The 21,380-nt window shown below is 39.5% G+C and overlaps 1 protein-coding gene and 2 non-coding genes across 4 annotated transcripts; 2 read left to right on the top strand and 1 right to left on the bottom strand.

Annotated features, from left to right (window-relative positions):
- Positions 1 to 1,819: 1,819 nt before the first annotated feature.
- On the bottom strand, positions 1,820 to 21,231 carry eogt (EGF domain-specific O-linked N-acetylglucosamine (GlcNAc) transferase). Of its 2 annotated transcripts, XM_014967349.2 has the most exons (16): positions 21,163 to 21,231; positions 19,419 to 19,678; positions 18,615 to 18,715; positions 18,369 to 18,477; positions 18,022 to 18,116; positions 17,843 to 17,947; positions 13,946 to 14,052; positions 13,595 to 13,698; positions 12,945 to 13,037; positions 10,238 to 10,309; positions 9,174 to 9,260; positions 7,008 to 7,076; positions 6,711 to 6,772; positions 5,682 to 5,801; positions 5,253 to 5,355; positions 1,820 to 3,750 (listed from the first exon to the last, which is right to left on the bottom strand). In XM_014967349.2, exons 2-16 carry the CDS (start codon positions 19,623 to 19,625, stop codon positions 3,604 to 3,606), a joined length of 1,581 nt encoding a protein of 526 aa, XP_014822835.2. In that variant the 5' UTR covers positions 19,626 to 19,678; positions 21,163 to 21,231; the 3' UTR covers positions 1,820 to 3,603. The 2 variants fall into 2 exon arrangements, with proteins under 2 accessions (XP_014822835.2, XP_087861551.1); XM_088005425.1 differs by lacking the exon at positions 21,163 to 21,231 and having other exon boundaries at positions 19,419 to 20,672.
- trnar-acg (transfer RNA arginine (anticodon ACG)) lies at positions 15,281 to 15,353 on the top strand. The gene has a single exon. It is a non-coding gene; the product is annotated as a tRNA-Arg (tRNA).
- Positions 15,867 to 15,938, top strand: trnae-cuc (transfer RNA glutamic acid (anticodon CUC)). Its single transcript has one exon. It is a non-coding gene; the product is annotated as a tRNA-Glu (tRNA).
- Positions 21,232 to 21,380: the final 149 nt, after the last annotated feature.

Genomic DNA, 21,380 nt, shown 5'->3' with positions numbered 1-21,380 from the left:
TTCCTGCATTAACCTCCCTGTTGATCTGCTCTGTGGATGAATGGGAAAGTGGGCACAGTAAGATGAGTGGATTGTAATAGATTTAGGCTGAATCCCATTTCCTAGGGTTAAGCAGAGCCTTTATCCCTTCGCTCTTAATTCAAGTTAAAACGTCCCACACCACTGTAAGGATCTGGTGTTGCCGCTCATTCCCTGTATGTAAACATATGACCTATCATCCCCGTTGGTGTTCTGTAAATGTTGATCAGATATTAGTTGTGTGCTACTCAAGGGAAAAACAGAAATTCGCCACCTAATGTGCCTTTGTAAATCTCAGTTTAACAGATTTGAAATGCGTTTTTTTTTTACTAAGTGTGTGAATACATACCAATACATGAAAACAAACAGAAGTGTGTTTTTTCGGTGAGTCTGATCTCGCAATGATACATTTTTAACAAACAAATTCCAATATTTTTGGAACATTTTAAACTGGAAAGTAGTTGGTGCATTATTATAGTGCTTTTTGTGCCATTGAACATGTTTTTTAGTGAGAAAACATTTACATTAAAGTGCACTGCAGTGTGTCAATAAAAGGTCTCCTTTTTTAAGACGTAGGAAGCCATTCTCTTTACTTCACTGAAATGAAAAGAACAGCTTGACGCCTACAAAGGTTAGAGATGCGGGAGCAAACGTTCAACCACAGAGTTCAACAACGAGACGTTATATCGTCGTGTTGGAAAATTGCAAAAACAGACAACTCTAAGGTCACTTTTAGGCAATCAAAACAATGTCAGTGGGAAAATAAGGCAAGAGGTTTGACAACCAAACTGGTTTTGAGTTGCAGGAAAATTTTCTGCTTATCTGTTTAAGACCTTATCTACAACACGACTAAATGCAACAACCATAAAAAGTAAGTATCTATAGAACGTCGAGCCGAGGCTTCAGGCAGAGAATGTGACTCCTGTTTGTTCAGATGAAAACGTGTTGGAGCAACATCACTAACTTGTGTGCACATTCTGCATCTGACGCTAGAGACGAGCATGAGCTCTCAGGAGCAGAAAAGCCAAACCCCCTCACACCTTTATGAGCAGATATGACCGTAGTCGGTTTTTGCGTTGCATCATCCACTCAGACAGGGTTACTGAGCATACACATACTTGGGTTCTTGTGTTTTTCTTCAAGAAGCTGTATTTCATTTATGCGAGGTCAACCTGAGCAGAGCCAGAAATGGTGTCCAAACCAGACGGGCTAGGCGCCCTGTCAATAGTGCACAGGAGCTCCGCTGTCCGCTGCAAAACAAGAAACAAAAAAAAAAAAAAAGAAAGAAAAGAAATTGTTATACAGTAAGAAAATGCAACTCATCAAACACTACCTGCTCAGTTGTATCTGTAAATTATTTATTTCCTGGCGCCTCCGTTGCACCAGCAGCCAGGAGCGAATCCAGAGCGCAGGCTTGACGTCTCGCCTCATGCGTGGTGTTACACTGCCCTCATGTGGCGTTGACATGCCATTTCTAAATCAAGCAGATTTTTGAGGTTATTCAGATATATATATATATATATATATATATATATATATATATATATATATATATATATATAATGGTGACAATCAAAACAAAGAAAGAGCTCTTTTCCTCTTTTTACAACCCGGCTCTCTAAACTAAAGGAATCAGTAGCGAAGAGCCGCATGGCATCAGCAGGAACCGAACAGACGGACGCTCCGGTTCCTCCACGGCAAGGTCAGACTTCAGAAGATGACTGATTAAATTGAGAAGAATTAAATCTCTGATGTTACACCTAATCTGCGCAAAAACATCAACAGCACACACACACACATCAGCATTTTAAAAGAATTATTTATTTCAAAAATAGCACACTGCTTTTGAATTCAAAACTGTCTGCTAGTTCAGGAATACCATTGATAAATAAAAAACAAAACTGTGCCTACAGATGAAAGTACTCTGTTTTGTATTACACTGCACACATGTTGTACTTCTTTTTTTCTTCTTCTTCCTCAACTTAATTATCATCATATATGATGTCAATTAACACTCTAAGGGCGTTGAAAAACTTACAGATCGTAGCAGACTCTTCATAATGTCACTATCTGGAGACTGAAAGGTGTTTAAAAACATAAAACAACCAGCATCAAATGTACGACTAAAGCTTCAACCATGATTGTGATAAAAGTTAAAACAAAAATGTAAACAAATGTGTAACAATCAAAGTTAAACAAACAAAATCTCACAAATCTGTATAAAATACTTTATACTTTAGTGACACATAATTGAATTTGCTTTAATAATACTAACTACAAAACTCAAACATTAACACTGATACTTAAAAAGAATTACCCTCCAGGCTGCCTGGTCTGTCTTTACCTTTTAGAGTTACCGTAGCGATGAGAATATTTGAATCATGTGTACTTAGTAAGACGCAGTTGCTGCATGAAACTGGACCCAAACAACGAGAGTAAAATATGAATGAAGACTGGGATGTCACACACATGTTGCGCCTTTCAAATGAAAACAAACCTCTTAAAATTTTTACACATTCACGTCCGAGTTTCTGGGAGTTCATGTCACAAACTAGCATAAAGTAGCTCATTACTGTAAAGTGGAACCAAAATGAAGAACTGCCTTTATGGGTTTGTTTTTTTGTTTTTTTTACAAATAAAATCTGAGAAGTGTGGTCTGCATTTGTATATGGGCCCCCAAATTCATACTTTGTAGAACCGCCTCTCTGGTGGGATGCACCATTCAACAAGTTCTTCCACATGAGCCGTGGGCCTCTGCAGGAAAATTGGGTGCACTGGTTTGTATTTAGGGGCATCAGATTGTCACCTCTAACAAAATTTAGACAATATTTAGAATCGGTTTAGTCCACTTCACAACTATGCGCTACTTTGAGTTCTATCAAGTACAAAAACAAGTCAAATACAGTGGAAAGTGGCTGTAATGTGACAAAATGTGGAAATATTTCGGGGTGTTGAACTCTTTCACAAGGCTCCGCATGTAAAAACAAACCTATAGTGTTTCGTAAAATTGATCTGAGATTACAATGTATGTATTTTTACGCTTTAGTGGCGCAGTGAAAACTTAAAAGTAACTTGGGAAGTGTTTCACTCCATGTGTTGCGACTATCCTTGACATTCGGCTGGTTTCTGCCGGCTGCGCTCGCAAAAACTGTACCATGATTGTCAGCGGCCCTCGAGAGGCTCCCGTCAACGTGACGCTGATGGAAGCGGACGGGACGACGCACGTGTAGGCGTGCCGAAACAGCTGCTCATTTACCGACTTTGACGACGTGGAATGAAGTGGATGCTGCGGAAGTAATGAAGAAACATGGGGGGGACGTCTGATCGCTCTCCAGCTGCTTCAGCTCCACGCAGCCTTTCACTGATCCGACACTAACAAGGCTAGAGGAAGCTACTCAAAAACCGGAGCTGTCGCCGTTCTTCTTTCTTTCATCCGGATCCGTCGGAGCAGCAGACTGGAGGCGGCGAACGAAACACTGTGGCGACTGAGATTTTGCCGGTCGGTGAGGTAACTTTTAGCAACGGCCTTAAAACACGCTCTGCTTGAAATTCAAGTAAAGGCCTCCGCTGCAGGCGTCAGACGCTTCAGAGTTCATCGTGACGGATGCCGCGCTGCCATTTGGGATGCCGGGTGACATAATCAGCCGCCTCCAGCACGATGCGCATAAACTCCTCCACATCAAAGGAGTAGTTGGTAAACTTAGGATGGTCCCCAAGTGTCGGATGATGGCCCTAGTAGAGGATGAGAGAAGACGTGGAGCAAAAGAAAAGTTTAATAGAAGAGTACAGCAGGGCGGGGGTTTGTGTTTTCAACCTGCCAAAAAAAGTTTAGTGTGCTGGAACTGTAAACGTACACTACTACTATAATATTTTGCAAACCTGTTCTTAGATTTTGAGGTTTTTTGTTGTTGGTTTTTAAGCCTAAAACCACAAAATTCAATGTACTTTCCTGGGATTTTACCAACACAAAGAACTGTGAGTCGGGAGGAATAAGATTTTTGACTAGTAAAAATCTGAAAAGTGTGGCATGAATTCATATTCATTGTAAGATTTAATGGTAACACTTTACTTGACGGGGTGACATGACACGGTCATAAACATGACATAACATCTGTTATGAACATGAAGGAGTCTTCATGAATGTTTGCGACTGTTGTCATGAAGAGTCATTCAGTAAACAACGACACTTTTAATGCAAAGTTGCATTAAAACTTGCATCAAAAGTTCATTAAAATTGTCAACTTTGCATTAAAAGTGTCATTATTTGCCAAATGACACTTCATGACACCAGTCGCAAACATTCATGAAGACTCCTTCATGTTCATAACATGTTTATAACTGTTTATAACATGTCATGCATATGACAGTGTCATGTCAGTCTCATGCACACCCCGTCAAATAAAGTGTTACCGATTTAATTTTAAAATAATCTTTGAATTTTAATGTTAACTTCTTTCAAAGGCCCAGCCAGAAACACAACTTAAATCTGTGGAGGGAGCTAAAGATTAAAAAACTGTGAACCCATCATCAAAGATAAATTGTCAAAATACCAGTGGAAACAAGAAAAAGCTGCTCATCACTTACCACAAAGGCTCGACTGTTCCACTGGCTATTGAGAAGAATATAAATTATTTTCAACATTTTTTATTGAAATGTAAATTGAAACGGCATCTTTTAAGTATATAATCTGTCAAAATAGTTTTAACATCTTTTGAGAGAGGCTTTTTTATTTCCTATCAAAAACCTACAGGTTGAACTAATATAACCTTAAATCTAAACTTGCCAGGGGCATGAATAAGGTTGGGCTTACCTGCGAAATCTAGTCTTAGTGAAAGAGTTACAAGAAATGATCAGTTGTCTAGTTTTCAGTTTTCCACTGCTACAGAAAGGTGTGTAAAGTTCCACTTTCTACCAAAAAAAACAACATTCGCAGCTTCAATTACAGCTAAATGTGGTTGGAAAGAACTTTGACTCAGCAGTTCAATCAAACACACACACCCCATTTTTCAGATGACTTGCTAAGCATTTAAAAAAAAAACAATGCATCATTCACAACTTCACCAATTATGCACTTCTTTGTGTTGGCCTACTTCACAGAATCCCAATAAAACAGATTGAAGTTTGCAGTTGTTCCAAGAGGTATACTTTTAAGAGACACTGTAAAGTCGCATCGACGTGCGATGTAGGGGGAAATGAAGTCGAAGTGCAGCAGCTCGTGCCGGAGTTTCCCCTACCTTGTCCTGGGGGAGAACTTTGTCCATTTTCTGCCAAGTCACATATCGAATCCCCCGCAGGCGAGCCAAATCTCGATAGCAGCTCTCATCCTGACAGTTATATCTGAAAAAGAGACAGACGCCTACACTCAGCTCTTGTTCTCTCCGCCACGCCTCTCTCTTTCCCTCAGTCTTCTATTCTTCATCGCCCATCATGCTTCACTCCCTCGTGCCATGCATGATTATAAAAAAAAGCCACTTAAGCTACCACACACATCCAAACACACACACTTTGTCTGCCTAGGCTCGCCAGGTGTGATGAGCGGCTGATTAATTAGGCGCTACTTCACAGTCAAACACCGAGCGGTTGGAAGAGGATGCTGCCGAACCGGAAGCCCGACTGACATTCACTCACACAGGCGGTAAAATCGGAACAGAAACGTCGCTCACAGCTCGAAGATGACAGCCCAGTCAGGGAGGAAGAGGAGGTGCGTGAGTCCGGCGCCGTGCATCCCGATGAAGATGTCCGAGTTATGGGTGAGTCTCAGCTGCTCCAGGAAAGGAACATCCCTGAAAGACGCACAAGGATTTCCACAAATGTCCACCTCAACGTCAGGAACAACGTCTACTCACACCTTGACGGTCCACAAAGACACTTTTCAAATAGCCAAAGGTTCATTTGAAACACTCTCATGTTCAGAAGTTTCTTTTCACTCAAAACAATAAACATATGGAGACACAATGTCATTTTAAAAGAGCGTTATTATGTGAAATTGAGTATTTTGAACTTGACATTATGTTAGAATGTAATTTCCTCATCAAAAATATACTTTCATGCATATTTGAGGAATCTTTTCATCTCCAACCATTCGGCTGTGCAAAACGCCTGGGTGGACCTAGCTCCGCCTTCGAGACGCAGCTCCACCTCAGAGCTGCAGTTTCCAAGCTTTGAAGCTTCTGTGTTACAGATCACCCCTCCTCTATAACCCGCCCACTCAGCTCCTTCAGACTAGCCAGCAGCAATTAGCAAACAACCGATGGAACTGCACATCAGCTGAGCTCATTATATGAGCTACTTCTCAGGGTTAATAGAGGAGCGCCGTTTTTCCTGAAGGCGGAGTTTCGGAGAGATCAAGAGTTTCTTAAAGAGACAGAGCCCCGATTTCAAGACGTTAAATATCCAAATTTACATACTTAGACAAGAAACGTCTGCAAAAAACTGACAACGGATATGAGGAGGGGGTTTAAACAATGTTTTAAAAATGAATATAAAAGCCTAAAAAGGGTGAAAAGTGCAATTTCAAGGTGACTCAAAGAACTCAGGGATTTAATCATTGAAATGCTTACTAAAACAAAACTAAATGTATGTCTTATTCTGGATGTTGACCGCGAGCCGCCGTTTGAGGGCCGCTGGTCTACAGCGGGAAACTTTCAGCTACAGTCAAACAAAGCAACGCCAAGCAGCGCTCAGAAACTCACTTGTATTTGTAGTCCACCACACTGACCTCCAGCAGGGGAACAGTCTTGAGGGCACTGACCAGCTGCGAGAGCAAGAGAAGGATGTGAGCAAACGGCCGCAACATAAATCACAAGCCTTTTTGTACTGTTTTATCACAAGTGAGATTTTAAACAGCCACTTAATGGAGTTGGGCAGCAAATCAATGACAGAGTGGAAGAGTTGTTTAAGTAAAGGGCAGAGAGAGAAGCAAAAAGACAATGAAGAGAAATAGGAGCAACAGAGATAAAAAGGAAGACGGAAGGCGGTGGTGAACTCACTTCCACTTGGTTTCGGATCCGTCTGTATTCTGTGCTGCGCGCCAGCAGGGTGACACGAACACGCCCCGCCTGAAAACAGAGACGAAACCAATAACCCATCAGCTAAGGCCAGAAAAGATGGGCTGATGGGAAAGTAGTTGATAATTCAAAGTTCTCATGTCTGATTTTAAACAGAGTAAGCAGGGTCTGCTTTCTGGAAGCGCTCTAGGAGTCATCTCTAAATGCAGAGAGCAGTCTCCAGTGAGTCCTTTTGTTTCTTTAGTCTATACTGCCACCTTTTGTTCATGATGAACAGGTAGACCTTATGCACTAATATTACGTGGCTCTCAAAGGTGGTAAAATTCCAAGTTTATATAATATATAATCATAATATAATATGATTCTATGTACACCTGAAAACAAAACAAATCTGTTAAAGGTAAAAAAGGAAGAAATACTTTTTTAAAAAATCTGGTTGCAAAAGTGTGGACACCTTTGATCGCCCATTTCGTGGAAGAAAACATTGCTTTAATTTCAGTGCAACAAGAAATGATGATCTGTCAATCGCATGGACAAGCTGACCAAAGGATTCGACACAATGCATGTGCTTTCAGAGCATGCAGTTGGGATCGCAGGAGCAAAAGGACGAAGTCTACGACTGGAGAAGTCAAGTGAGCTTCATCTCTAAGGTGGACAGACTCTGCCTTAGTTAGAGCAGGGAGTTACATCACTTGGTTCAGCTTCTTTTCCTCTCACCCAATGACTGATAGGGACAGGCACCAGCCTATGGATGGATGGATGGACTTTTTCAGAAATTCTTAATCTCACCTTTGACTGAGGGGAAAGCGAAAACACAGTACAGCAATTACGATAAGGGGAGATAAGAAGAGAGGATGGTTGAGGAGAACGAAGACGGCTTAAAAGAGACGAGCAACAGTTTGAGTAACTTCTTGACACCATTAATCTGGCGATGAAAGATGAAAAGTCCAGAAAGGGTTTGGACCAGAGAGGTCATTTATTTCAGTTCCTGGTCTGTTATCAGCAACAGACCGATGTCTCCCTTAACAGACTTTTATCATATTTTTGGTGACGGCTATGAATAACCCATGAGCTGATACAAAGAACGGAGGAGGTTAACATGATTTTCTGGTCACAAAGATCTGATCGCTTTAAATTGGACACCATAAAGATCTTTTGAGTTCTGCAGAGTTACAGATTAGAGGATGAAGAGAGGATTGTGCCCCAACTGTGTAACTATAGCTGTGAAGTCTTTGCTCTTTTAACACGGCAGAGCTGATGTGTTAATCACAGCAATGACAAGGTCAACAGAATCCAGGACCCCACATGATCAAAAGACATTTCAGGTCTCAATTGCAAGCGATAGAGATATTTTCCATTAGAAATCCTCATGAAATCATTCCTTAAAACTTGGAAACTCAGAGCTGCTCAATATGCACGCTGGGTTTTAGAAGCAAATAGGGCCATAGATCCATATGTACTAATCCTTCCTGGCAGTACAGCTGATTAGAGTCAGTGAACTCATCATTAGACCCTTTCAGATCATTGTCCTGCAACAAGAAAAAAAAGAAAAAAAAAACACTTTATGGTCATAAAGTGCAGAATGATGATCTGTCAGTCACATCGTACAAGCTTTCAGAGCATGCGGCTGGGATCGCAGGACCAAAAGGACGAAATCTACAACTCTGGAGAATTCAAGTGAGCTTCATCTGCAAGACGGCTAGAATAAGCCTTAATTTAAAGGAGTTAAATCACTTAGTTGAGCTTCTTGTCCTCCAAATCCAAAGAGGTAAATGGACAGACTTTATACCCCATAAAGCCAGAGATTGTCTTGCCACATACGGAGTTGGGCAGAAGGATTTCTGGGTTTCCCTCTTCTTTCAATAAGTCGTCTACCTTTATTTATCATCTATGAAGGCATGCAAATATTTTAGAGAGCATCCATTTAGGTTTAGGTTCTCACAAAATTATTAAGAATTAGGTGATTAGAAGGTATAGAAAGAATAGTAGAGCAACATAACCCAAGGCACAATACAGGAGCTCCTGTTCACTGGTGAGATTACACGCTTTGCTTTAGATTTTGCTTGTTTTAATTGTAGGCCCTAATGAAAAAGGGCCTACGCATATCTCAGAAAGAAATTATTTTTTTCAGATAAAGCCCCCGCCTACCTTTGGTCCGTTTTGCGGGATGTTAAGCCGATGCAGGACGTGCTGAGAAAACGCTCTAAACATCCCTTCAGTGTGGCAATCAGTGACCTGCAATCGGCAGAAGACAAACCTGTTCACTCGCATGACATTCACTTTTAATATCCTCAAAATCAATAGTTTGAATCGCTTTAGAATTAAGGCTCTTTTACATCTAACCACATAAATACATTTAGCAACGTACATTCCTGTCTCTGTGAAATGAATTTCACATGAGACCATCCACTTGACACAAGTCTTAGAATTTCATGCACACTCTCCTGCAGAGTATTTCTAAATGTGAACACATGAATAAAAACATGACATATGCTGCAGGGGCAATCAGCTTCAGCTTGAGGCTGACCTAGCAATATTTCACACCTCAAGGCTGGAACCGCAGGACAACACATATTTATATGCTATCATCTTTATAGTGATCTCCTTGGAATTATCATTTAAATAACCCGAGCACACGGAACCTGCTGATGGTTTGAATATATTACATAAATATTTGACGCAAATTGCAAGTTTCTGACTGAACCTAATATTGTTGTGCTTGTGCCGGAGACAGACCAATGAATAATAATAATAGTAATGATGATAATCATAAAAGTGTCCAATGCCCAGAATATTCAGCATGAAATCAAACTGCGTAAAGTACATTTACAGCAAATGTGAGGTAAAATGGCTCTAGGCTGTTCAAACAACATCGCCAAGTGGTCAGCAATATTAATTATTGGAAGACTTGGATTTAAAATGTGAAGTTCTACTGCAGCCACAGCAAATATAAAAAAAAAAAAAAATTATCGATGTATTTGTAAGTAAACCCCCAACGCCCCCAAAAAAACAGAATTTTCAGAATATCAAACAAAAAGACGTAAATATAACAAAAGTAGGCCTCAATTCATTCATGGATGCAACTCTGTGAATAAAGTAAAGAAAATTCTGGTGATCCTAAAAAAATGAAGAGAGTGAGAGAAAAAACAATGTCTTTTTGTAGCGTATGTCAGTATCAGTTTTCAGCTGCATATCCATGAAGGGTAACTTACTAGAGGTGTGTTGTAGAAGAGACCGTATCTCATTCTTGGAAGAAGGGAGAAGAAGGAATCTTTAAAGCACACCTGTACGGGTTCGGAAATCCATCAATAAGGCATGGCAGAGAAATATTAATACTGTTATTAGAATACATGCAATGCAAACTTGAGTATTTTAATGCTTTCTTTTTAGATGATTTATTTAGCTGTGTGAAGCTGACACCCCACCCACGTCAAAAAATTCAGCAAATAGTCTGAATGGTTAGTGCTCCGTTTGTGCAGGTTTGTGCCGTTAAAATTTTCGTTTGTGCAGTTTTGGTTTCTGAGATTTTAAAAATTATTTTTTAGGTCATCTAGAGTTCACCATCACCCCATATCGCTCCAAAACAAACCAAAGTGAGCTAGTTCGTTAGTGCTCCGTTTGTGCAGGTTTGTGCCGTTGAAATTTTCGTTTGTGCAGCTTTCGTCTTTGAGATATTAAAAGTTATAATTTTGGCCGATGACGTCACCGTCACCCCATATCGCTCCAAAACAAACCAAAGTGGGCTAGTTCGTTAGTGCTCCGTTTGTGCAGGTTTGTGCCGTTGAATTTTTCGTTTGTGCAGCTTTTGTCTTTGAGATATTAAAAATTATTTTTTAGGTCATCTAGAGTTCACCGTCACCCCATCTTGCGCCAAAACAAACCAAAGTGGGCTAGTTCGTTAGTGCTTCGTTTGTGCAGGTTTGTGCAGTTAAAACTGTCGTTTGTGCAGCTTTTGTTTTCGAGATATTAAAAGTTATAATTTTGGCCGATGACGTCACCGTCACCCCATCATGTTCCAAAACAAACCAAAGTGGGCTAGTTCGTTAGTGCTTCGTTTGTGCAGGTTTGTGCAGTTAAAAGTGTCGTTTGTGCAGCTTTTGTTTTCGAGATATTAAAAGTTATAATTTTAAAATAAAAATTACACTTGCTCTGCCGCCAAAACAAGATCGGAGGTGGTGGGGGAGAGGGCTCACTACAGTGTCGGTGGAGCCAATCCCAGTTGTGTGAGAACTATGTCAAAGTTCGCAAAACATGTGGAGCTTTTCAAAATCCTTGAAGCCCATACACATTTAATGTAAGTAATTGGATGAAATGAAAGTCGTTGCATTGAAAATATATTTACTAAATATTAAGTACATTACTTGGATGAACTTTGAACCAATGACACATTTCCGTTTTACTCTGCAAAAACTTTGCTCAAGCAACTAGCAAATTGGCTGTGGATTTTTTTTCTTCTATTTTTTGAACCGTTATAGGCTAATGTATATTTTTTACACGTTTTCTGCATAATCAGCAGACAGTACGTCAACAATGTGAATATAATTGTTCAGACCACCTCCGAAATCAAAGCACAGTTGAACAAGTTATACACATTACGTTAGGGTCAGGGCTGCATGTCCTTTATTAGCAGGATTCAATTATTGTGGAGAGAACGCTACGTTCGTGAGAAAACATTGCTATCTTGAAACATTACTTGAAATGAGACACATTTTTTCTTGTTCTAAGTCTTTATTGAAGTTCAAAACAAAAGGTACACATTGTACAACAGCTGAAAATCTGAAGAATTAAAAGAAGTAGCCCACTTTGGTTTGGAACATGATAGGGTGACGGTGACGTCATCGGCCAAAATTATAACTTTTAATATCTCGAAAACAAAAGCTGCACAAACGAAAATTTTAACGGCACAAACCTGCACAAACGGAGCACTAACGAACTAGCCCACTTTGGTTTGTTTTGGCGCAAGATGGGGTGACGGTGACGTCATCGGCCAAAATTATAACTTTTAAATATCTCAAAGACGAAAGCTGCACAAACGAAAATTTCAACGGCACAAACCTGCACAAACGGAGCACTAACGAAATAGCCCACTTTGGTTTGTTTTGGAGCGATATGGGGTGATGGTGAACTCTAGATGACCTAAAAAATAATTTTTAATATCTCAGAAACCAAAACTGCACAAACGAAAATTTTAACGGCACAAACCTGCACAAACGGAGCACTAACCATTCAGACTATTTGCTGAATTTTTTGACGTGGGTGGGGTGTCAGCTTCACACAGCTGATTTATTTATATAAATGTTAATTACTGATTCCTAGTTGTACTTTTAAAGATTACTGATTACTGATAGTTTTCAGTCGCTCCAGTTTGTTGTGATTCTTAAGTTGTGGAAATTCACACAAAATCAACAGATTTCCACATTTTCCAAATTTTGCACGCCAACGCTTAACTTTGAGATTGTTGAAAAATTTTCTGCATAAATAGTTATAAAAAAATTGGTCCGTGACCGAAATGGTGAGCAACAAAAACTGAGTTATTTAAATTATTTAAAGAATAAAAATGTTTGTGTGTCCAATCTGTTTTTTTCTTCAGTAAGTAGATTTTGGAAGAGGTTTAATGAGGAAAATATATTGCAAAATTCCATGCAAAAAAAAAAAGGCAAAAATAATTACAAAGTTCTGGAGAGTTTTGCTGTATTTCGATTAATGTGGAGTATGTTTTTGCATAAACTCTGTAGTTATTACACATTTACTTTATGGGGCGTGATTACATTTTGGTATACAAAGAATACTGTATGTATTCAAATGCAAATTGTAATTCTACTCTATAAACTTTCAGTCACAATCAGTAAATATTTAATATTTTCTTTTGAAAAAAAAAAAAAAAAGAACAAATCTGCACCAAAACTTGGTCAGACTCACTCTTTTAGAGTCATACGTCTTCAGGTGGATGATGTCATAGTCTGTGAAGGCCTGCCAAGTTTCACTGAACAGATCACCATAACCATAATAACTCTGGAATAAAATAAAAAAAACATAAGCACAGATGATTAAAACAAACAGAAAAAAATTAATCTAAATTCTAAGGTTAAAACATATTTCACAGGTCAAAATCTAATTACTTTCCAAAGTGAGTTTTCAGTTCTTAAATTACACAGATTTTACCATAATCCACATTTTTACATACCTATACTGAGCTGGGATTAACTCACTCTCCAGGTTCAGTCTTCCCTACGTTTCCAAAATATTTTGAGACTTTTGATTACTCTTGTATACCTTGTATTGTTAAACACTATTATACTTCTAGCCATTCCTAAAAACACATGTACCCTAAAAAACACACGTATTAACCAGGGCAAAAACCCTTTGCTTAACTTTAACATGCTACGGACGATGAAAACCATTTAGATTTTCTTAGAACAAATTGCCAGCTCAATATTCCTGGACTTAATTGTCTTCATTTGTGCCAACTAAAGCCACAAATTGCTTTTTAACCCTAAAAATAATGGTGTACATTTGAAATCAAACTTTCATCCCTCATGAAATGGTAAAGAGAAGCCACTGGTACTCACCGTGTCCCACATGACAATGTTGATATCCGAGCTCATGGAGTTGTTAATGTGCTGAGAGATGTAGAGGTTCACAAAGTCACAGAAGTGGTGGTACATGTTCACCCCTGTTAGAACAACAACAAAAAACACTATAAGGGTTTTTATAATGACGAAGAAACTGTTTTTTTTTTTTTGTTCTTTTGGGCAAGAAAACAACGAATAAACAATGCTCTGAACTCTCCAAAAAGGAAGGCAACAAGCACGTCAATTTAGTTCAAATGATTGCCAACACAATGTAAACGCACATCTGAGACATCTTTACTTGGCTTGTTTACATAACTAGAGCTGAATGTGAATCAATTAGTGACTCACCTGCGTCAAGCTTCATGAAAACTGTTGGTTTTTCTATAATGATGTCACAGTGGCCATCTTCCACGGGACGGAAGTTCAGCTCAGAGTACGTCTGTAGTTCAGCGTACCTACAAAAACGTTATGAACTTTGATCATCATCATTCTGCACTTTTTATGTTGTATTTGTGAAAAGAAAAAAAAAGACAAATATGTAAAAGAATCACACTGTGGGAATATTGGCCACATAAGTGGAAATTAAACATAGAAAAGAAAACCTGCTGCAAAAAACTTGAGACTGAGTAGAGGCTTGATCCAGAAGGACAAGACTAATAGAGCCAGAGCTACAATGGGATGGTTTAGTTCAAAGGGGAACAATCATGTATATGTATTTTCTAGGCACATAGTACCATTTTACAGCATAATTATAAAATGCTATGTATATCAAATATGACATAAAAGAAATTTTACTTCCTAATTTAATGCCTTGAAATAGGTCCGCTGTCTCGTTTTTACCAGCATGGCAATGAGAAGTAGCTCATATAATGAGCTCAGCAGAGGGGCAGTTCCTCCAGGTGTGTGCTAATTGCTGCTGGCTAGTCTAAAGGAGCTGAGCGGGGGAATCATAAGGGAAGGGTGCTCTGTGAAGCAGAAATAATATAAGGCTCAAAAAAGTACATTTTAAAAAATACTGCAAGCATGCTTGTGTTAGAATGGCTCAGCCTGACATATTCTGTGAGAACTGAATAGAATTTCACTCTAAATGTGCAGAGCTATTAGAGACACACCACATAACACTGGCAGCTATAATTGCAGTGAAAGTTGAATCTTTCATTGGGAAGAAAGAGCAGAGGCTTGCCATCAAGGACAACACTTCTTGCCACAATTCTTGTGGCAAGAATTATTCCTGCCACACTTTTTAGCTTGTAAGAAAATGAGTGTCATTTCACTTCACAAATGTGCCCTACTTCAAAAGAATCTGACTAAACACATTGAAATAAAAAATGTTTAAGAGGTATGAATGCTTTTGCCAGGCACTTTGTACAAAAGAGAAGTCATAAAGGGTTTACTTAAAAAAAAATAATTTCATAGTCATCATGTCTAAACCGTCTAAAATATAAGGACAGGCTTGCAGGCCGGAAGCAAAAAAGAGAGAATAAAATTACTTTTACATGGCATTTCATGAGCAAAAGTCAGTCTTACAGAAATTAAAACGTGTTTAGGGTTTCGGGAAACCACAGGTCCTTTGTTATGTGAGCTGTGAGTCAGTGTGCCTGAAATCCCCTCCCCCTCCTGTGAGAAGCACATGCTCAGTCACGCGGCCTTTAAATGCTCTGTGGAGGCAGAGCTTTAACATGAGGGCCAGTGGCGCAATGGATAACGCGTCTGACTACGGATCAGAAGATTCTAGGTTCGACTCCTGGCTGGCTCGATTCTTTTCTTCTTAATTTGTGTGTAGATTTCCTACTGGCTTCCTCTTTCTTACATGATAAATAAATAGTTTTATTATGGACACACTAATAAATAGGATAAGTGAAACTGTGTGTCTATAAAGAGTCAATGTACGGAAAGAGGATTGCTGCCTATTATTTTACTTATTTTTTAGAGACTTTTTATTTATTTTTTTTACAGAATTTTACTTTCATCTTTAAATAAAAAAAAATACAATTTGAAAACTACATGCTGTGGAAATTCTGAAAATTATGAAAACTTATTTCATAATTCATGATAATGGATGTAGTGACTGTATTCATAAGTTCTCTAAACTGTTTTAATCCAGAACTGCCTCTGTTACACTGAGGATTCCCACTATGTTCACTTCAGTTCAGTTTATTTATATATAGTGTCAACTACAAATGTCTCAAGGCACTTTACCAATAAAAATCAATGAAAGCCTTAGAGTAGCACTGAGCGTGTGATGGGCCACCACATAAACCCTTTCAGGTCCCTGGTGGTCTAGTGGTTAGGATTCGGCGCTCTCACCGCCGCGGCCCGGGTTCGATTCCCGGTCAGGGAACAGTTATTTTATGTGTGGGTGTGTTAACACATAAAAAAAGGAGTTACATTATGAAACTTTCCTCAGGCCACAGCGATCATTATGGGTATGGTGTTAAAATGTTTAAAATGTACATGAACTCCCTACATGCACACTGTTAAACCACAGACTATTCATGGTTGGACATCTCTTGGCCCAAATGCTCAACCTTGAAGCCTGCAGGTCGTAAATTTTGACATCTATTCTATGTATTCTAGTTCGGGAGGATTCTCCAGGTCCCTCAGTGGACAGCTGTGTGCAGTCAACATTTCTGCAACCATCTGGGTTGTGTTTGTGTAACCAAATTAATGAATGTAATTTATTTACAAAGCGCTTTTTGAGGACAAAGTTGCAAAGAGCTGTACGTGAAAAATCCCAAGACATGTAGGATGTAAAAACGGGCACAGAGTCTGACATTCTGGATGGCTTTCAGTCGTCAGTCTTTCGTGGGAAAATAACTAATAAATAATGACGTTGTGAACGGAGGCCACAAACACGGATTCAACATGAAATGTAGTGTCTAAGGGAAACTTTGTGTACTCTGGTGAATAAGGTATGGCAGTTGTCTAAAGGAGAAGAAAAAGAAGCATAACTCGGAAGAAAATGTATCAAGTCAGTATGTTATGATGCAGATGATGCATGTGTGAGGTTAAAAGGAGACACCTGACACGCAGCAATAAAAAAGGGACATTTCTGTGATGCATTGCACTGCAATTGATTATAAAATAGTGAAATGATGAGCATATGCATAATGTCCCTGCAGTCTGAGCATACTGACAGAGGAACTGTGTTGAGCCCTCAGGACCTCATTTCATATTTGGCAGCTGAAGAGAAAAACAATTGTCAAAAATCGATCTTATAGGTTGCACAAAGATTGCACTAAAAGGTCTTTGTGCACTTTGCAGTTGTGACTCGAAATCCTTTTTTTTCCACGACACTCTGTCTGCTGAAAAAAGTATTAATATTACTTGATTTTCTTCACATTTTTCCACACGGGAACCACAAACGTCTGTTTTTTATTGGGGATTTTTGTGACCTAGCAACGTAATTAGAAGCTGGAAGGAAAAAAAATAATACATTGTTGTAATGTGAATGAAAAATCCAATACGTGGGGGTTTAATTTGTATTCAGCCCCCTTTTCCTGCAGATGTTTTTGTACGTCTCTAGCAGCTCTGCACGTCTACAGACCGAACCTTTTGATCTGACCAAGTGTGGTCAGACCGGGTGAAGACACGATTTGTGTAGTTGCCCGACTGACCTCCTGTTGGTCCAGTTGCTACCTGAGCCGTTGATCTCGGTGTGAGCCTCTTAGCTGCTTCTCTGATTAAAGCCCTGGCTGGCCGGCCCGTCTTGGTAAGTCTGCAGTTGTGCCAAACTGTTCCATCATGGATTTATGGGACATCTGGATTTAAACTGGGATTATTTTACACACCAATGGCCTCCATTGAATAATTAGGTTTTATTAAGGGCACCAGAGTGAAGGGATATTAATATAAAGGTAAATTGTATTTTTCAGGTCTTCATTTGTATAAAACTTTGAAGTTTTGCACCGATAAAATATGATTCTAAGTTTTTAAGACGCAGTGAAACCGACTCCATTCTCGTAAACACCGTTTGTATGTTTGACTGAAAAAAGCAGAAAGCTGCTAAAGGAATTGTTATTGTTTTTTCTACTGTGATTCCTTCTATATTCATTTGTCAAGTGTACATTTTTCTTTAATTAAAGAATAATGTGTAAAAGTTTTAATTCAAGGCTTATTCGGGATCTGCACATTTATCACTTTAAAAAAAACAAAAAAACAAAAAAAACACTGCAAGCTCATTTCTACAGACCAAAGCGCTACAGGAAATGTTTGCTTTGCGTGTGTGAACGGACTGGCGCTCACCAGGACTGCAGAGGACTCTTGTGATCTCCTTCAGCTGCCAGCGCTTGCTTGTTCAGTTTGCAGTGCCCACCAATCTCCCCCGTACGGATAAAGTCCTCGTCATACCTGGACAGCGAAGACGGTCGAGATTCGGGTCACTTTTATTAGGGGAAGGGAAACGGTTTCTAAACGCCACCGACCTCTCGTGACTTCTGCGTGGATTTCGCAAGTCCAGGTACAGATTCGTTGCCCTGCAGAACCTTGCGTGACTGCTGCATTTTAATGACGAGTCTCCCTGGGGAAATAAAGCGCCATGAAAATGAATCACGTTTAATTGACTTTCACGAAGCATCTATCAGAGTTTGGGAGGGAGGATCGTCTCTCAAGGTAACCCTTGTCCATCTGACTTATTTAGCGACAGCAAAAAATACTCCTGCCCGATTGTCTTTACATTTTTGTTGAACAGTGAGTCTGTTTTCTTTGGACTCGCTGTTTTTTCCTGTTGACTCAGAAAGCTCGTGAGAACTGAGGAAATGAGCGGACGTACCGGCTCGCCGGCCTTGCAGAGTGTTTTGAGTTCAGAGAGTCGCTCCTTGACGTAACCAAAATCAGCCTGCTTCCAGAAAAGCTCCTGGGCTGCGTCCAGCGAACGGGCCCTGACACATTCAAGATTTAGGCAGATGAGGGGGAAAGCGCAGCCAGCAATGTGCGTGAGGAACATGCTGAGCTTAAAATAACAATTCTACTGAGGAATCAAATGCGATTTGGTGAATGAGATCTTGGGAACAGTTACCATCCGGAGTTAACCTTGGTGCAGACAGGATAGCTGAAGCGTTTCTCTGCGTCGCAGTTTTTCTCGTAGCCCCAACAGAGCGACGGATTCCGCAAAGCATCCTGTTACAAAGGAAACAAAGTGTTTACTCTACAGAGGCTCTATCTATCCATCACTCCACCAAAGAGAGATTAAACGAAAAGAAGTTTCAGGAAATTTGCTGGTGAAATACAGCAGATCATCCTGTGAATTAATTTTAAACTACAGAACAAGAAAAATATGAGGTGAAAACATGAAGGTAGGTAATTAGCTAATCTATATGGTAGCACAAGGAAACTGTCCCTAAGTGAAAACAGAATAGAATAGAATAGGAAATGTGTTACATAAAACTCAAACTAAACATGATGATAAATAATATACACAAAGTGTATATTAATATCAAATCCCAAACAAATGGGATAAATGCACAGCGTTACTTAATTTAACATTTGGAAAGATGTTACATTTGAAACACTGTGGAAAAACATAATTCATTCATCATACAAAATAAATCCTTATTTACTGTAAAATAAATCGCCAAAATGACGACGGCAAATAAAACTGTGGGTAAACTTAACTGAATATAAAATCTGTATTAAATTAATTAAAGCTCGACTGATAATCTGAAACATTTAGGTGAGACAAAGAAGCCAAAAACAGAGGAAATCTGTTAAAGAAGAACACATTTTTTCACAGCACTGGGCAAAACGTAGAATGCCACACAAACACAAATAAAAAAATGTTCTTGATGTGCCAGAGCCTGAAAAACAGAAGACCATATCTTACTTTAAAAGGGCAGAGTGGGTCCTGGCGGCATAACTTGGCGACCTTCTTGTTGTTGCTGAGAAAATAGGGTATGTGCTCCGGCGGCAAGGAGATCCTGCTGTAGTTCAGCAGGGGTGAGGCCGGGTTGTGGTCGGTGACCTCAGCCGTCACAATGTTGACCGCGGCGGGGGGAAGGAAAACTATGCCCAGCGCTACCAAGAGCAGCATAGTCAGAAGGACAGGCAGACATATGAAACGGCTGCCTGTGTTCACAGCTCGCTCTGTGAGAATAGGAAAGACACACTCAGACTTGCACCTTATGATCTCGGTTAGGGAGAGTAACACATCACAGAGCAGGAGCATGTGGGCACAGGCAAGCGTGTGGGAACGTGGCTCCAGGCGGATCTGATCTCTGCGCAAGGACAGGTCCTGTTGTTGCAGGAAATAACGCTGACCTTTTTCCGACTCTTGTCTGAGCAACCACAACAAAGACTTAAGGGTCCAAAGGAGCTACGATTCCTGGTGCTGGAGCAGAAGGGGGAAAGTCAGAAGCCACAGTGACACAAAAGTCATTTTTTACGATCCAATCTAGTTGGTTAAAAGTCCAGACTTTGTTGGTGCTTTTACAGCCTTGAGCCAATGAAGTGTTTCCCTTCCAAAGTCAATGACTGATGTCTTCGAAATTATAGTGCAACCTTTGGTAGAGCAGCAAGCTCATTGTATTTCCCCACAATAGCTATGAATCAGTTTCATATCTGAAGGAAGGGGAAAATAAGAAACTGTTTATACTGCATATTTTAAAACAATGGGTGGAAAAAGCTTACATGGTTCAGTAACACTAAGGAAGCCAGTAGTGAAAGATAATACAGTACGTTTACTCCAGTATTGTAAAATATAAAAAAAAAATTAATATAGCCAGCTTTACACACCAAGATTACATGCTTCTTATTTACCAATGTGACTGTGCTGATTTTGCAAACAAAATAAATGTGAATTTTGACTATGTAATTGTAGAAAACTGGTAAAGACGTAACCCCAAAGGACTTGGTGCTGCAAATGGAGCAAACGGTGATTCTACAAACTTCTAAGTCAGGGCTCAGGAGGTTTATTTGAAAACCACGCCAAATTTTCTGTTCAGTTCTTACCTGCTTCTTTCTAGTCGTTTTGCATATTTTTTTAAATGAAACTAAAATAAAACACATTGACGTTTCCGTCCATAACACGACGAAATTAAGTATATTCATTCCCAGGCACTGTGCCTATCTTACAGAAGTGAAAAATGTGTCGTCTTACTGTCATTTTCTTCTGCAGTGAATGCAGAGAGAAACACGACTTTATTTTCAACGCCTACCTTTTATGTTACTTGTAGCTAGCTTTACTTCGACTGGTAATATTGAATAAAATTAACTTAAAACTTTGCGAACCGCACAGAGCATTCAGTAAAACATTGTAAATATAAATAAATATTCACAACACAGATGTAGCGACAATAAGGCATAACTTAAGTGATTTCTTCGTCGGGAAGCAGCAGATACGTTTAACAAGCTCAAATAAAAACGTCGAAATAGCTAACATCTAGCTCTGGTTCATAACAAAGCGAGAAGACCCTTATAATGTGAAGTTTTGCCGTGCCGTGAATGCAACGCAAGAAGACAGAAAAGATGAGATATATTTCTATGACACAGTCACAACTACAACCACAAGTAATAACCACCACTGGTTATCTCAATAAATCTAACAATGCGTTGGTTAGGAACCGCTTTACCTAAATGCACAGCCTGCTGTCTCTGACTGAAGCAGCGATGATGCCGGTGGTCGCCATAACACCGGAAACCTTCCACGTTAACAGGGTGTACTGTGACCAAGTGGCCACCAGATGGCGCCACGCTTTTACGTTTGGAAGTTCTTTTAATAGGAAAAAGCAAAATAAGAAGCATTTGCATGGATACAGCGAAATTAACAGATTTTGTTCTATTAAGACGT

This window comes from Poecilia mexicana, unplaced genomic scaffold (genome assembly GCF_051168715.1).
Source record: "Poecilia mexicana isolate PSO_F unplaced genomic scaffold, ASM5116871v1 scaffold_5, whole genome shotgun sequence".
Lineage (NCBI taxonomy): Eukaryota > Metazoa > Chordata > Actinopteri > Cyprinodontiformes > Poeciliidae > Poecilia > Poecilia mexicana.
Note: the sequence above shows the minus strand (reverse complement) of the source record. Positions and strands in the feature narration are given on the sequence as shown.

Coding starts and splice junctions, on each gene's coding strand:
- eogt (XM_088005425.1), bottom strand. CDS start 19,760: ATGCTCCTGCTCTGTGATGTGTTACTCTCCCTAACCGAGATCATAAGG. Junction 13,038..13,594: donor ACATTGTCATGTGGGACACG/GTGAGTACCAGT, acceptor ATTTTATTCCAG/AGTTATTATGGTTATGGTGA. Junction 3,751..5,252: donor AAGTTCTCCCCCAGGACAAG/GTAGGGGAAACT, acceptor ATCCTCTACTAG/GGCCATCATCCGACACTTGG.